This window comes from Protopterus annectens, chromosome 2.part2 (assembly GCF_019279795.1).
Source record: "Protopterus annectens isolate FY-2018-M chromosome 2.part2, PAN1.0, whole genome shotgun sequence".
In the NCBI taxonomy this organism is placed as follows: Eukaryota; Metazoa; Chordata; order Ceratodontiformes; family Protopteridae; genus Protopterus; species Protopterus annectens.
In genome coordinates, this window is record NC_056730.1 from 403,912,037 (window position 1) to 403,926,963 (window position 14,927).

The 14,927-nt window shown below is 44.1% G+C and overlaps 1 protein-coding gene across 1 annotated transcript in view; it reads right to left on the reverse strand.

The window, feature by feature from the left end:
• Positions 1 to 14,927, reverse strand: part of MTREX (Mtr4 exosome RNA helicase) — a 1,888,266-nt gene that overhangs the window by 777,545 nt on the left and 1,095,794 nt on the right. The window contains exon 17 of the mRNA XM_044063928.1: positions 2,684 to 2,856. Within this exon, the coding sequence (XP_043919863.1) occupies positions 2,684 to 2,856 (173 nt within the window). The remainder of the gene's footprint in view (positions 1 to 2,683; positions 2,857 to 14,927) is intronic.

Sequence of the window (14,927 nt, forward strand, 5' to 3'; positions counted from 1 at the left end):
ATCTTGCCAAGGCTTTCGACACCATCTCCCACTCTGGAATTATAGATAAACTCACTAAACGAGGTATAAATCCCTATGTCACAAGACGGATTGCCAACTGGCTCACTGACAGAACCCACACTGTGAAAGTAGCAGACTCCAAATCCGACTTCAGACCAGTGACAAGTGGAGTACCACAGGGTTCAGTCCTGGGTCCTCTCCTGTTTGGTATCTACTACTCTGAAGTACAGGCTAACACAAAAGGTCTTCGGCTAACGAGGTTCACAGATGACTGCAAACTAGGAGCCATAACCGAAACTCCTAACAATGTGGACATCCTAAAAAAAGGGCCTCACTGAGACAGATGCCTGGTGTCAAAGCCATGGCCTCAAGCTCAATGCCAAAAAGTGCACTGTCATCCCCTTTGGTAAAAACTCTGCACCCAGGAACCACAACATAGGTGGTAGTATACTTAACACCGAAAGTGTGATGAGACCTTGGGACACAGGTGGAAAGTAGTCTCTCCCTTGATAATCACATCGCCACAGTAGTCAGGAAATCCTTCTACGTGGCACACCTCATCACAAAAGGTTTCTCATCCAGAAAAAAGAGGTCATTGTTCCCCTCTACTCATCACTCAGACCCATTATAGAGTACAACGCCCCTTTTGGTATGTACCTCACAAGACATCTACAACAACTGGAAAGGCCGCAGAAATACCTCACAAAGAGGATTACTGGCCTCAAACAGATGCCCTACGCAGACAGTCTCTAAAAACTCCAGCTTTACTCCGTCGCATATCGCCTACTCAGAGGTGATGTCTGCCTAACATACAAAGCTATGTCAAACCCAGAGCTGCTGGACATGCTCCACTTAAAGAAATCCCAATCCCTCTGAGCTACATGATCTAGGGACTTAATCCTTGTCACCACAATAAACAGAACATGCCGGAGGGATAGATTCCTGTCCCAGAGACTTCCCATACTCTGGAATAAACTACCTATCTATATCAAACAAAGCTCCTCATTAGCACTCTTCAAGAAAAATCTTGATGATTGGATGGGAAATAGGAAATTCACCCTGGGGATCACCTCTGTGGCTCTGCTCGACAGTGGCACAGGAAAATAATTTTCTTGAGTGGCAAAAGCCAGAATACCTTTTTGGCTGGGCTTGTATAGGCCCCAGGGCCGATAGCCTAGTACCTACCTATGAACCTATGAGTCTGACATCCAGACCTTCTGACATGCTGGAGTTGGCCAATCACTTCAGATGTTGGGTCCTGAGGAAGGTATTTAGTGTGGATAGCCCAGATCGTAAAGTTTTGGGAAGAAACAACTGACAAATGGAGGACTTATGGTCGAGTCACTTAATGCGCAAGTCTTTATAGATAAACTTGTCTACCTCACTAACACCCCCCTCCTTCACAGTATCCAACAACAATTAGCAAAACAGTCAAAAGTTTAGAAGGCATGAGCCTCCATTTACCAGATCCAACAAGTGAAACTATTGCACTGAGTGAGCAAACAATCACAGTCTGCTGGGTGCAACAACCTGTGCTCGGGCTGGCGGCAAAACAGTTTGAAGATCTTGTATGTACACCCAAGTTTATACCCCGATGCCTATGAGCCGAGGTCATTATCTAGATGTACACTCTAGGAAGGTAAAGCTTTGGTACCCCAGCCAGATATCAATGCTTTACAACCCATCTTTTAAGAATACTGCAAGTGATTCAGTCAGGACATCAGGATTTCTTCCTCATCGGACAAAAGAGGAGAAAGACTCCTTAAATGTAGCAATGGCCTAACCCAACGTCAGAGCTAGGTCGGTCCACCCCAAAGTACCCCAACATATATTCTAGGCCTTTATTACTGAAGTGGCAAAAATTTCTTCAGCCATCCTTCTGTAGTCAACCTTGGCAAGGTATTCCTTTGATGAATGAATGCCTCAGATTGACAACTTGTCAAAGTTTACAATTAAACTCATGTTTTTCTTTGGGAACCTGTGACTCAAGTATGCAATGGTTTGTATTCTTTGATACCTTTAGTCATAAGACACTTGCCAGACACTACAAAGACCAAGTACTCTTTCTAGTTAGTATGAGTCAGCAGGGTGGATATGCAAGCAAGCCTCAAGTGATGAAGAGAGCTGATGCAGAAATATTCAAACCCATGGATGAAAAAAATTCACTTCACAGTTTCCACCCTCTCTTAGATATACTTTTTTCCTTCTGATTTCTCTGGTTGGACCCTGCATTTTTTTAGCTAACTTCTCCAAAGAATTTAGTCTCTGTCAGTTAGCATTTAGTCTTCTAAAATTAGAATACTGAAAGTCTATACATTACTAACAGTCCTTGGCCACATTCAAGCCCAAAACAAAACATTTACGTGAATATCTTTATGAGCTCCTTTTCTACCAAGACTGGACTCAGACATAAGTAAAGCTGAAATTACTCAATACAACAAAGAACAAATACTACAGCACAGAAAAAAACACCATCTCAAAGGTCTAGGATTGGCAGTCACTAATCTGTAAACGAACATCAAATAAAGGTAGCTTGTTTTGTTAGTAATTTATAAAGAACAAATCAATGAACTGTAATGACTTAATAGAATTTGTAGCACTAAAGCAAAACCTTAATTTCAAAAATATTAACTAATACAAACTAGAAAAACTATACATGAACAATAAAAACATTTATAAATACCTTGACCAATCTGCCTGGCTGTAGGAATGGAAGACAATACTTAGGTTTGTGAATGTACTCCTCTATTTCTTTACCAAGCTTAGCAAGCTGCTGCCGAATCTTATAATAGGTGACCACACTGTCTTCGTTGGGAATTTCTATCTCATTGTACTGATCTTCAAGTTTCTTTATCTCTACAAAAAGGACGGAAAAAACATACATAAATCATTCGAACATTACATAATTACAGTATCTTAACTTATGCTGTGAACATTTTAAATATTTAAAAGAAATCGGGCACTTAACTAGTTTGAAAATTCCAGTGACATTACAAAAATCTAAACTAAACATTCTGAAAAGCAAGATAAGGTTCAAAATAAGCAAATGAAGCAGATTTAATAGTATTACACGAATCTGTGGTAAATCCGTGTATGTTACAGTGTGGGATACAGATTAAAACTTGGCCCAAAGGCAGGCCATTGGAAAGGGCAGTGAATTCTGGTACAGGGAGAGTCATGCCTCTCAACTTCTCAGCACAAAAAATGTGGACAAAACCAAAAATATCTGGGGGGGCAAAGTGACTTCAATCCCCAGTGATGTCAGAATATCACAAATTTTGAGGAGCAGACCAATAATATGAGGTAAAAATCTGGACAGTTGAACGGTATGGGGCTAGTGTATGACAAGATAATCCAGTACAGGGGGATCAAGTACATTTTTAAAGATCATGTGCAAAGGTTACTTCTCTCCCATTTCTTTTTGCTGTATGTTATCATGTAGAGTTGGATTTCTGATGCTAAAATATGCATATTTTAGTTACTTCACTGAAACTATATGTATTAAGCTTAATAAAGTTTTGTGATTTTTTTTTTTTTTTACTGAACAGCTGTCCAATTATTTATGGAATCTGTCATCTGGACCACCTTCAGATGATATAATAATGTGTAGGCATGTTATCAGTACTGAAATCTGGTGCAGAATACAATGTAATATTCAAGGCAGCACAGTAAGTCACTAAGACAACAAATTAATAAAGGATATCTGCACTTACTACTAAACCTCCACACTTCCATGAAAAAAGTCTTCTTACCATAACGTTCCATCTGTGTTGTCGATCTTCATTCATTCTTGACTGTTGTATCTTGATTCTGACCCTCAGAACAGACTCAGCAGTTACATCAAGCTCGTGCCAGCCAGAAACTCTCAAGCCAAGGCTACCCATAATGCCTCTTTCCCTTCCCCTCAGACCGAGTTTGCCCACAGAGTAGAAAAAACATGGAAGCTTTGTCTGAGCAACAACATTACTAGGATCCCAGGAATAGTTATGAACCTCCAAGAGTCTTAGGAGGGGAATGTGGGTGGGATGTCAAGAATGAATGAAGTTTGACAACACAGATGGAACGTTATGGTACGAATATAACTTCTTTATCTGATGTTGTCGATGTTCATTCATTCTTGACTGTTGGGACAGAGTCACTAGCTACTTTTGACCTGGGAGGCCCAAGCGAAGGATATTTCTGAGTACCACAGAGCCAAATGATGCTCTTTCCCTGGAGACCGTATCCAATTTATGAGTGACAAAGGTATGGGGAGTACCCCAAGTTGCAGCTGCACATGTCACCCATAGAAGCTCTGGAATGAAAGGCTACTGAAGTGGAAACAGATCTGGTTAGATGCGCCCTAACTTTCAAATCCAGCTTATTTTGTTTATAAATAAAAGTATGCAATCCCTCAACTATTTTGACAGTAACTTTTGAGAATGGTTTGCCCAGTGTAGGACCCGAAAAGGACAGGAACAAGTGGTCTGATTTTCTATAAGATTTTGTTCTACCCAAGTAAAAATGTAATTGTCTGTGTACATCCAACAAATAAAAACAATATTCTCCCTTGTTTGAGAAATTTTAATACTGAAATCTGACACTACTTTAGGCAAAAAGGAGGGATTAGTTCTGAGTGACACACTGTGAAAAGTGATGTACAGGTATTTTACACACAGCCTGCAATTCCGAGATTCTCCTGGCTGATGTGACAGCTACCAGAAATAGTTTTCCCAAGATAAAAATTTGACATCACAAGTGGCTGCTGGACCAAACTTTGCAAGACCAGCGTTAAATTCCAAGGTACAATGGGCTCTTTTGAAAGGTGGTTTCAAATGCAAAGTGCCCTTAAGAAAAGTTTCGCAGAGATGGTGGGTCGTCAAAAGCATTATGGAAATTTGAAATGGCAGCTAAATGGACTCTAGTAATAGAAGTACAGGATCCCAAATAAGGTGGATAAATATTCCAAGACCTTGTTGATCGAGGCTGAAAAAGGAACAATACCCTTTTCATCAGACCAATGTGCAAATCTCTTCCATTTGCTAAGATAAAATTTTCTGGTGGATGTTTTATGAGAAGTCTGAAGTATCTTTTGTACTGGGGAAGATAGTTATTTTGCCTGGCAATTATTGGAAGTGGAGAAACCAAGCTATCAGCATGAAAGTTTGTAGGCTGGGATGGATCAGGCCTTGTGTATGAGACAACAGGTCTGGGGTTGGATCCAGAATCCATGGATGGAGAAGTAAGTGAGGCCAGAGAAAGGGAAACCAAACTTGACGGGGCCAATAAGGTGCAATGAGAATCTCTCTGCTTCTCAACCGTTGGGCTTTCTTCAGAAATTGGGGAATTGGTGGAAAGGCATACAGAAGTCCCAGGGGGCCATTCATGAAGAAGAGTATATCTCGGGGACCCTCCCCCAGAGGGGGGACCAGGGCAAAGTAGGTGCTGCATTTGTGGTTTGTAATAGAGGCAAACAGATCTCAGCAAGGCTGACCCCACTGGTGAAAAATCTTCACTGTAACATTGGGATTGAGAGACCACTCGTGAGGCAGTAGTATGCATCTGTTCAGTTTGTCCGTAATCACATTGGATCTCCCCAGAATGTGCATTGTTACTAGAAAGTGGTTGGAAGCCATCACCCATTGCCAAACTCTTAGGGCTTCCCGACAAAGACGGTAGGATCTGGTTCCCTCCTGTTTGTTGATGTACCAGACTACTGACATGTTTCTCCGACTGAATAGCAATTGTCCCTGAAGGGATGGGAGATTGGAATGCTTGCAACGCTAAGAGCAGTGCCCTCAGTTCTAGGACACTGACATGCAAACTGGCCTCTGTAGGGGACCAAGTGCCTTGGACCGTCTTTCCCTGAAAATGCCGCCCCGTCCCACCCTATCAGAGATGCATCTGTGGCCACTATGGCCTTGGGCTGATAGGAGGAAAAGGGGCGGCTCAGTAACTTTTCTTCTGGTTTCATCCACCAATATAAGTCCTACTTGCACTGGTTGGTTATTCGGACTGGGTGAGACACTGAATGAGTTAAAACTGACCACTGTGATACCAAAAGCCACTGAAGTAACCTCACGTGGCTTCTCGGCAGAGGAACTAAGGTGATAGCCACTGCCATGGACCAAAGGAGCTGTAAGACTTGATGGGCTGGAACTTTGCCTTGAGAGATTATCACTTGTAGTTGTAACCTCAACCTTTCCAGTCTGTGAAGAGGAAGATCCGCCATGCAGGATCTTGTGTTTAGTCTTGCTCCGATGAATTCTATGTCCTGTGCGAGGGATAGTTTTGACTTTTTCCTTGTTGATCGAGATGCCCAAGAACTCTGCAAGCCTTAGAATAGAGTCCAAGGCAGAAAGCAGAAGATACCTGGTGGGGACGGTGAAGAGCCAGTCTAAATATGGAAACACATGGAATTCCTATAGCCTTAAGTGAGCTGCTGCTACTACTGTCATGCATTTGAACTCCCTGGGGGCTGTGGTAAGACCAAAGGGCAGTGCTCAAAATTGGTAATGACTGGCTCCTAGTCGGAAGCGGTGGCATCTTCTGGAGTGTTTGTCCATTTTTATGTGGTAATATGCATCCTGAAGACCTATGGAGCACATCCAATAGTCTTTCTCTAGAAATGGAAAAACAGACTGAACCGTGACCATCCAGAATTCTGCCTGTTGAACAAACCTGTTCAGTACACTGAGTCTAAGATTGGCCTCCAGTCCCGTCTTTTTTGACACTAAAAGGAAGCTAGAGTAAAATCTGGATCCTATTTGGTCTGGTGGGACTGTCTGGATGACTCTCTTTTGAAGCAGCTTCTGGATTTTGAGTGCTGCTATATCCCTCTGACCGGGTGGAACATCGGAGATTCGTCTTTGTGGTCGGGGATAAAGATTGAAGGGGATATGGTAACCTCTGGTAATTACTGTCTGCACCCAAGAATCTGATGTTATTGTGTGCCAGGCTGCTTGGTGCAGAGAAAATCTTCCCCCGACTCCCTCCAGAGGTAAGCAATCGGGCAGCTACTCAGGAACGCTGGTCGAGTTGCCCAGATAAAAAATCCCTGGAACCCTGGTTATGTAGGCCCCCTCTGCCACAGGAGGGGCATCTTCCAAAAGAGTTCCCCCCTCTGCCACGGGAGGAATACTTGCCATGTGTGACCCGAAAAGGCCCTTGGGACTTTCTGAACCACATCTTTCCACTCCTCCGATTCCTGGAATAAGGTCGTTGAGGAGTGGAAAAATGCACACCCACAGCAGAAAGGGTCTTTCAGTCCTTCTCACAACTGGCTAATATGTCTCTGTCTCTGACTTTTGGGCCAAAAAGGGACAAACCAACAGGAGCGTTGATAAAGGAAGACTTGAAGGGGTCTGCAAAGTCACACAAGTGCATCCAGGCATGACGCCTAATGGCAACGTCTGTACCCACTGCCCTGGAAGTCCCTTCAGCTGTATGTGCAATAAGCCGCATGGACGAGCTGGAGATGGACTCCAGGGTGGCAAGCTGAGAGGCAACCTTATTATGGACCTCAGACACTGCTCCTGCTAAGGTTTCTGAAAGCTCGGTTATCAGATCCCTTTGGAGTCGCATAAAATGTGCCAAAAAATACAAGGACCATATGGCGAAGGTCGATGAAGCAAAGACCCACTTCCTGAATCTATCCATCTTCCTGGACTCTCTGTTAGGAAGATGGACAGTTGGACTCTCCTCAGCAAGTTTCTTCTTTGTAGCAGCCTCCACCACCATGGCATCTACTGCTAGACCTTTTGCCCAATGAGGCTGATCCTCTGGCGCAGAAATAATTTTGTCCACTCTCCGGGGAATTGGCTCTATAGTATCAGAGGCCTTTCTCACACACTGCGTGATGGGTTTGACCAGTTCATCAGCAGGTGAGGTCACCCAAGAAGTAGAAAGGCAGGCACAAAAAGCCTGCAAGAAAACAGATTCCTCAGAGGATGAGATTGCGGACTTCCAATCACCCCTCTGTTTCAAAATTTCCAGGATGTCTCGAAGGAGACATCTTCAGGAGGTGATCAAGGGAACCCTTCCCCTGCATCAAAATCTGTATCCTCTGACTGATTCTTCTAGAGAATCCAGGTGCTTCCTCTTGCACATTCTCTTACTGGGTGGTTCCTCAGGGGTAAGATCAAAGGAGGCCTCCGCAGAGAGGGGACCCTCCAAATAGGGTGTCTTGCTGCTTTTGTGCCCGCTGCCCCAGTGTAGCAGATTGTGACAGCTGCAATTCAGAGAATACATAGATGTGACACTCAGATTGGGATGGTGCCAGCTGTGAGCCTGCAGAGGCCAGGGCTCTCTCCATAATTTGGAAGGCAGGCCCACCCAAAGAGGGATGGGAGCCCAGAACAGAGAAAGACAACCTCAGAACTGGGGCCACACCCTGCTACAACAAGCCCACCTCCAGAGTAGGAGCCATGAGAGGACTCGAAACTGCCAGGGCACCAAGAACTGTAAGCAGCACAGTGGAAAATAAATGAGTCGATCCAGGGATCCTGGAGTCGACAGCCAAGTCAGGGTCCCGTGGGTCAGCTCCAGCGAAGCCACCGACCACAGAGTCTGTTCCGGAGCCATAGTGAGGTCTACCATCAGCACCGAAGTAGTTGGCACTAGGAACGTTGAAATTGAGGGCTCCAAGACTTCGAAGAACTTGAAGGAGGAAGATAAGTGGGAGCCTTTGGAGTAAACCGCTGCTCCAGATGGGCGAGAAGTCCTAGATGGGGCAGGGAGACCTCTGGCCGTCAAGAGCTGATGCACTAATCTGGTTACATCAAGCTCTGCAAGGCTCCTGGTGGAATGGACAGACATCCCAAAAGCCGATTCTGGTCTTTCAATGAAGGGGCTTAATTGCTGACCCAAGAAGGGGTCTATAGATGGGGAGTACCTATTCCTGGGTATACTCTCAACCTTCTGCACCGTGGTCGGTTGACCAATAACTTGCTTTGCAGGGGAGGATGCAAGGGAAACTATTGTTGGTGCCAAGAGGGTCATTGGCACTGATGATAAAGTTGGTGCCATAGGAATTTTTGTAGTTTCAGCAGTCTTCGGCACCATGGGAGATGTGACGGGCCTCGGTGCCGGACCAGTAGTAGTTGGTGTCGATTTTGGTATTTTGGACCTCAGTTCTGAGGGAGGAGTCGGCACCTGGCCCTTAGCAGGCTGTGATTCAAGTGATTTAGGAGATGCAGGAACTGAACGACTCCTTTTGACTTTTTTTTTTTTTTTTTTTTGGGAGAATTGGATATCTCCGCCTCAGACAAAGCCTCAACAAAAGGGCACTTTAGCAGCCCTTTGAAGAGAAGGTTTTCGCCTCTCGGCAAAGGTTCGAGATTGAAACCACTGCAGAGTTCACATGGCGGTTGTACTTCCAAATGTAGCAACCCGAAACAAACACATGAAAGATGCCCATCCAAGTTGGGCATCTTCCTGCCACATTCCTCGCATTGCTTGAACCATGTGGTTCCTTTCTGTTTTAGCCATCTTTCAAAAATAAAAGAGGGCACACACCCAGACACAAAACTCACACATGCACACCTATACATACACACATACACACACATATATACTGTACCAACAATGGTAGGTAAAAAACATACCCGTAAAAAGGGTAAAGGGAGAAGAGAAGGGAATACCAATGATGATATTTTAAGAATTTACCAGTGGTAAAAGGGAAGGGAGGGGTCTATAACAACAATGTTAAATAAGATTCTACCAACAAGGTAAGGAAGAAGGCAATATTTCTCGCTCACACCAGAAAACACAGAAGTAACAACAACCATCAAGGAGAGGCAACAATTAAAGAATTAGAGAGGATTAGAAATACAGAAACGTATATAAAAAAAATTTAGCACTTGGGCGAGAGCATGGCTGATGTGTCCGATTTTCTACGCGGCAAACAAGATCTGAGGGGAAGGGAAGAGAGGCATTATGAGTAGCCTTGGCTTGAGAGCATTTGGCTGGCACGAGCTTGATATAACAGCAGAGACTGTTCTGAGGGTCAGGAACTTAGACCCAACAGTTGAAAAAGAATGAAGACTGACATCATCAGATCTTTTCTTGTAAACTAAGGCAGGAAGAAAAAAAATAAACTATAGCAGAGTGAAGTGTTTTACCAAAACTGAAAGTTGGTAAAGCACTTAGAACTGTTGAACAGATGTCCGTATACCCTTTCAACTTATTTTAAGATTTCTGGACAAATACAAAGATAAGAGGAAAAACTATCAAACCAAGAAAAGTACAGTTGTGTACCCTACACCATATATGTAGATGTTCGAGTGTATTCACTGTTGCAGTCATTACACTTGGGTTATCCTGCTGGCAGGCTACCCGCATTCGGCCCAAATTCCAAAGTCGTGGTCCAGCGTTGGTTGCTGTCATCTCTTCCCTGACATCAGTGCGCCAGGGGTATAAAAGATGCAGCAGACACCATTTTCTCCAGTTTTTCTTGCCCCAGATATATCAGGTGCCCCCAAAAGGGTAGGCTAAAATTCTTATAAAAAAGCATACAGTAACAAACATTACCTTCATCTACAAGCAAATACACCACATAGGTTGTATAGAATAGAGAAGTCCGTCCCAGCAATGAAAGGGGGATGGTGGGAGGGCAACCTGGACTGCAACAGTGAATACACTCAAACATCTACATTTATGGTAGGTACACAACTGTACTATGTTTGTGTTTCACTGTTGCAGTCATTACACTTGGGTTGAATCCCAAACCTTAGGTTGGGTGGCTGGGCCTAAACAGAATTAGGAGTGGCTATGAGGCCCTGCAGAACTGCAGTGGCAAAGTCTGCTCTGGATTTAGAGTACAGAGTTAAGTGGTAGTGCTTTGTAAAAGTGTGCACTGAAGTACAAGGTGCAGCTTCCAAAATATCCTTGGTTGGTACTCCTCTGAGGAAGGCTGCTGAAGTGGATGCTGCTCTGGTTCAATGTAGCCTAATGCCCTTAGGCACTGATTTGCCATGTTGTGAATAGCAGAAACGAATACAGTGGCCTATCCATTTTGAAATAGTCTGCTTTGAAATAGCCTTTCCTTGCGATCCTGCAGCATATGCCACTAAAAGTTGCTCAGAATTTCTGAAAGCTTTAGTTTTGTCCAAGTAGAAGCGTAGCTGTCTATGTATGTCCAAAGAATACAGAAGTCTCGCCCCTTTATTCTGTGGGTTTGGATAAAATGTAGGCAAATGAATGGTTTGGTTAAGAGCCACACTGGACACTACCTTAGGCATAAATGTTGGGTTTGTCCTTAGAGAAACCCTGTCCGGATGAAAAATAATTAAAGGTTCCACAGCCATCAATGCCTGTAACTCTGAGACTCTTCTTGCTGAAGTTATTGCTAGGAGCAGAGCTGTTTTCCATGATAAGAATTTTATCTCAGCTGTATTGGCTGGCTCAAAAGGAGGCAGTGTGAGCTTTTCCAAAACAAAACTGAGGTCCCATGTAGGTATTGGTGCTCTCTTTGGAGGTCTTATGTTTTTGGCCCCTCTGAGGTACTGCCTTAGCAGTGGATGTGAAAAAATAAGTGGGTCCGTATTGTAATGAGCTGAAATGGCAGAGGCATGGATCTTAATTGATGAGAAGGATAGGCCTTTGTCCTGCATCTCAGATAGGTATTGTAAAATCTGAGGAATATTTGGTACAAGCGTGTCAATTCCTTGTGCCTGGTACCAAGCACAGAATCTCTTCCATTTTTCTGCATAAGATTTTCTGGTGCTGGGCCTCCTGGCCTCCAAAATAACATCCATAACTGCTTTAGAGAAAGGTGTGTTCTGTGTGGCTATATTATCCGCCATGCAGCCAGATTTAGTGTTCTGAGTTGGCTGTGCAAGATCTGATTGTTTTGTTGGGTCAATAGATGAGGAATTGCAGGTAATGTCCAGGCTGGGCCTTGAGACAAGCTCTTTAGGATTGGATACCAGTGCTGGCGTGGCCAGTCTGGAGCAATCAGTATCATTTTTGGCTTCTCTTGTCTGACCTTTAGGAGTACCTTGGGGAGGACAGGCAGTGGAGGAAAGGCATATACTGTAAGGGTTTTCCAGCTGAATGACAGAGCATCCACTTTCCATGCTTGTTTGTGATAAGTCATTGTGCAGAATCTCTGTAGTTGGCAGTTGTGAGGGGAGGCAAACAGATCTATGTCTGGGCATCCCCATTTCCTTGTTATCATGCTGAAGACTTGTGGGTCTAGTTTCCACTCGTGAGGGTCCATGAGGTTTCTGCTTAGTTCATCTGCCAGAGTATTTGTTTTTCCTGGCAGGAAATGTGCTTGCAGGTGTACTTGATAAGTCAATGCTGTGTTCCACAAAGTCATGGTTTGTCTGCAGAGGGGGGGGGGGGGGGGTAGGAATGTGTGCCTCCTTGCATATGTACCACATGACTGTAGTATTGTCCGTCTTTATCAGCAGTTGTCCTGGATGAAGTAGATCCTTGAAGGCTGTCAGGGCATTCTGAACAGCTAGCATCTCTTTTTGATTGATATGAAGATGCATTTGGCTTGCGGGCCATGTGCCCCAAATACATTTTCCTGCCATGTGGGCCCCCCAGGCATAATCTGATGCATCTGTTGTTAGTGTCTGCCTGGCTGTGGGTAAAGTGAATGGCTGTCCCTTGTTGTGGTGACAGGCCTGTGCCCACCATCGAATTTCCTGTTGCAGACAGGGAATGAGGGTAATTAATGTTTCCAGGCTGTGGCAATGTCGAGTCCAAACACTTTTTAGATACCATTGTAGCTTCCTCATATGCAGTCTTGCATATGGAATTAGCAAAATGCAGGATGCCATGTAGCCCAAAGCATGCAGAATTTTTCTTGCAAATAACTGGGTCTTTGTTGCCATCTTTTGTCTGGCATGAGATAAGCCATCTGGGCAGTTGTATTTAAGCTTGCACCCAGGAATATCATCTCTTGAGAGGGTACTAGTTTTGATTTCTTTTCATTTACTGTGTACTCTAGGCAAATTAGTAATCTTTTTACCAACACCAGATGCTTCAGTAGAATGTCTTTTTTCTCTGCTTGAATAAGGCAGTCATCCAAGTAGGGATATTCCTCTGTCTGCAAAATGCAACTACTGGTGCCAGGCATTTTGTGAAGACCCTAGGCACAGTAGATAAGCCAAAGGGCAGGGCAGAGAATTGGTAGTGCATTGAGCCAGCTATGAATCTGAGGTATCTTCTGCAAGATTGTCTGATGGGGACATGCAGGCATGCCTCTTTGAGGTCCAAAGTTACAAGCCAAGCCTTCTTGCCCAGCATGGGCAGAAGCTGCTGCAGAGTCAACATTCTGAATTTTGGAACGTCCAGAAAAGTGTTTAGAATAGACAGGTCCAGTACTGGTCTCCAGGCTTTGTCCTTTCCGGGTACCAAGAAAAGTCTTGTAAAATCCTTGTCCCTGCTCTTGCTGTGGTACTCACTGAATAGCCCTCATGTCCATGAGAGACGAAACTTGCTTTTGTGCCTCTGCCCATTGATTGTGTGGCAGGTCTGGCATACCTTTTGTCTTTGGAAGGGTGTGAAAGTGGAACCTGTAGCCCTGAGAGACTATATTCAAGACCCATTTGCCCTGGGTGATTATGTGCCAATTTTGTGAAAAAAGTGTTAGTTTTCCCCCTAAGGGTGCTGCCAAAAGATAAGTGCTTGGCATTGGCAGAGGAAAATCATTGGCGCTGTTTCCTATCTGGCTGTGATTTGTCTTCTCCACTTTTGGAGGTAGAAGCACCCCATTGTTTAGGCCTGTATGAGCCTTGGGGTTGGGATCTGCGTCTAGGGCGTCTGTATCTGCCTCTTTGTGGCCTGTGACACTGGAAAGGACCAATTCTTAGAAGGCCAGTTCCTGCTAAATCTGGGTGGCTATACCTTTAAGAAAGCCTTTACTGTCTGCATAGATTTCGCTTTATCCTCCATTTTCTTCCACACCTCTTATGCCTTAACACCAAGCAAAGTATCATGCTGTAATGGAGCATCCAATAATTTTGCTTTAACATGATCAGGCAGATTATGTTCCTTTAACCAAGCATGCCTTCTAATGACAGAACCTTTAACAGCAACCCTGCAAGAGGCCTCCAGTGAATCAAAACCTCATTGCAAAGTATGCTTTCCCACTTGTTCAGCTGCATGCAATAAATCCTGCATTTCCTTGTTTTCAGAACATTCAGAATTTGTCAACATTTTCCGTTTTAGCAGTGACATTAAGTATTGCTGATATTTAAGTATATGAAACTTACAGCCAAGGTAGCAGAAGTGTTAACTTTTTCCCCCCATCTGTCCAGTGCCCTAGAATCCCTATCAGAGGGGACAGGATTTTTTGCAGTGGAACCCTTGACCCCTTTGGGACCCTGAGATATAGTTTCTGGGTCAGCAGCAGGGTTTTTATATAGAAATTTATGAGAATCTGGAACTCTGTAGTATCTGTCTGGCTTAACAGGTGCAGGGGGCAGAGAGTCAGGAGACAAGCCGGACTCTGAAAATACATCATCTACAATGTCTAGAACAGGTGAAATAGCAAGAGGTCTGTGCTGAGGCAGTAAAAAGTCTCTGAGCTTTTTCTTAGATTCTGAGTAATCTTGGCTCTCCCAGTGAAAATGCTCCCCCATGGTATGCAGGGTTTCCCCAAGAGTAATCCTCAGGAGGAGAGGCTGAAGGAAAAGATTCTTCAGCATCAGAATCCTCATAGGGAGGAAGAGAGTATCCCTGTTCTGAAGAGGACTCAGAGGAAATGGAAACCTGATCAGAAGAATCATATTCTGGGTCTTGCCTAGGCCTCTTATCAGGAGGGGGATGGGAACTCCAGATCAAATTAGGTCTTTGGCCATTTTAAGCATCTGTTTCTTAGGCATGGAAGTCCATCCAGGAGAATGTTGTACTTGTTTCCTTGTCTTTAAAGCTGTTTTAGTCTTTGCCTTGGAAGCTGAGATTGGCTTGACATATAACTGTTTAGGTCTGAA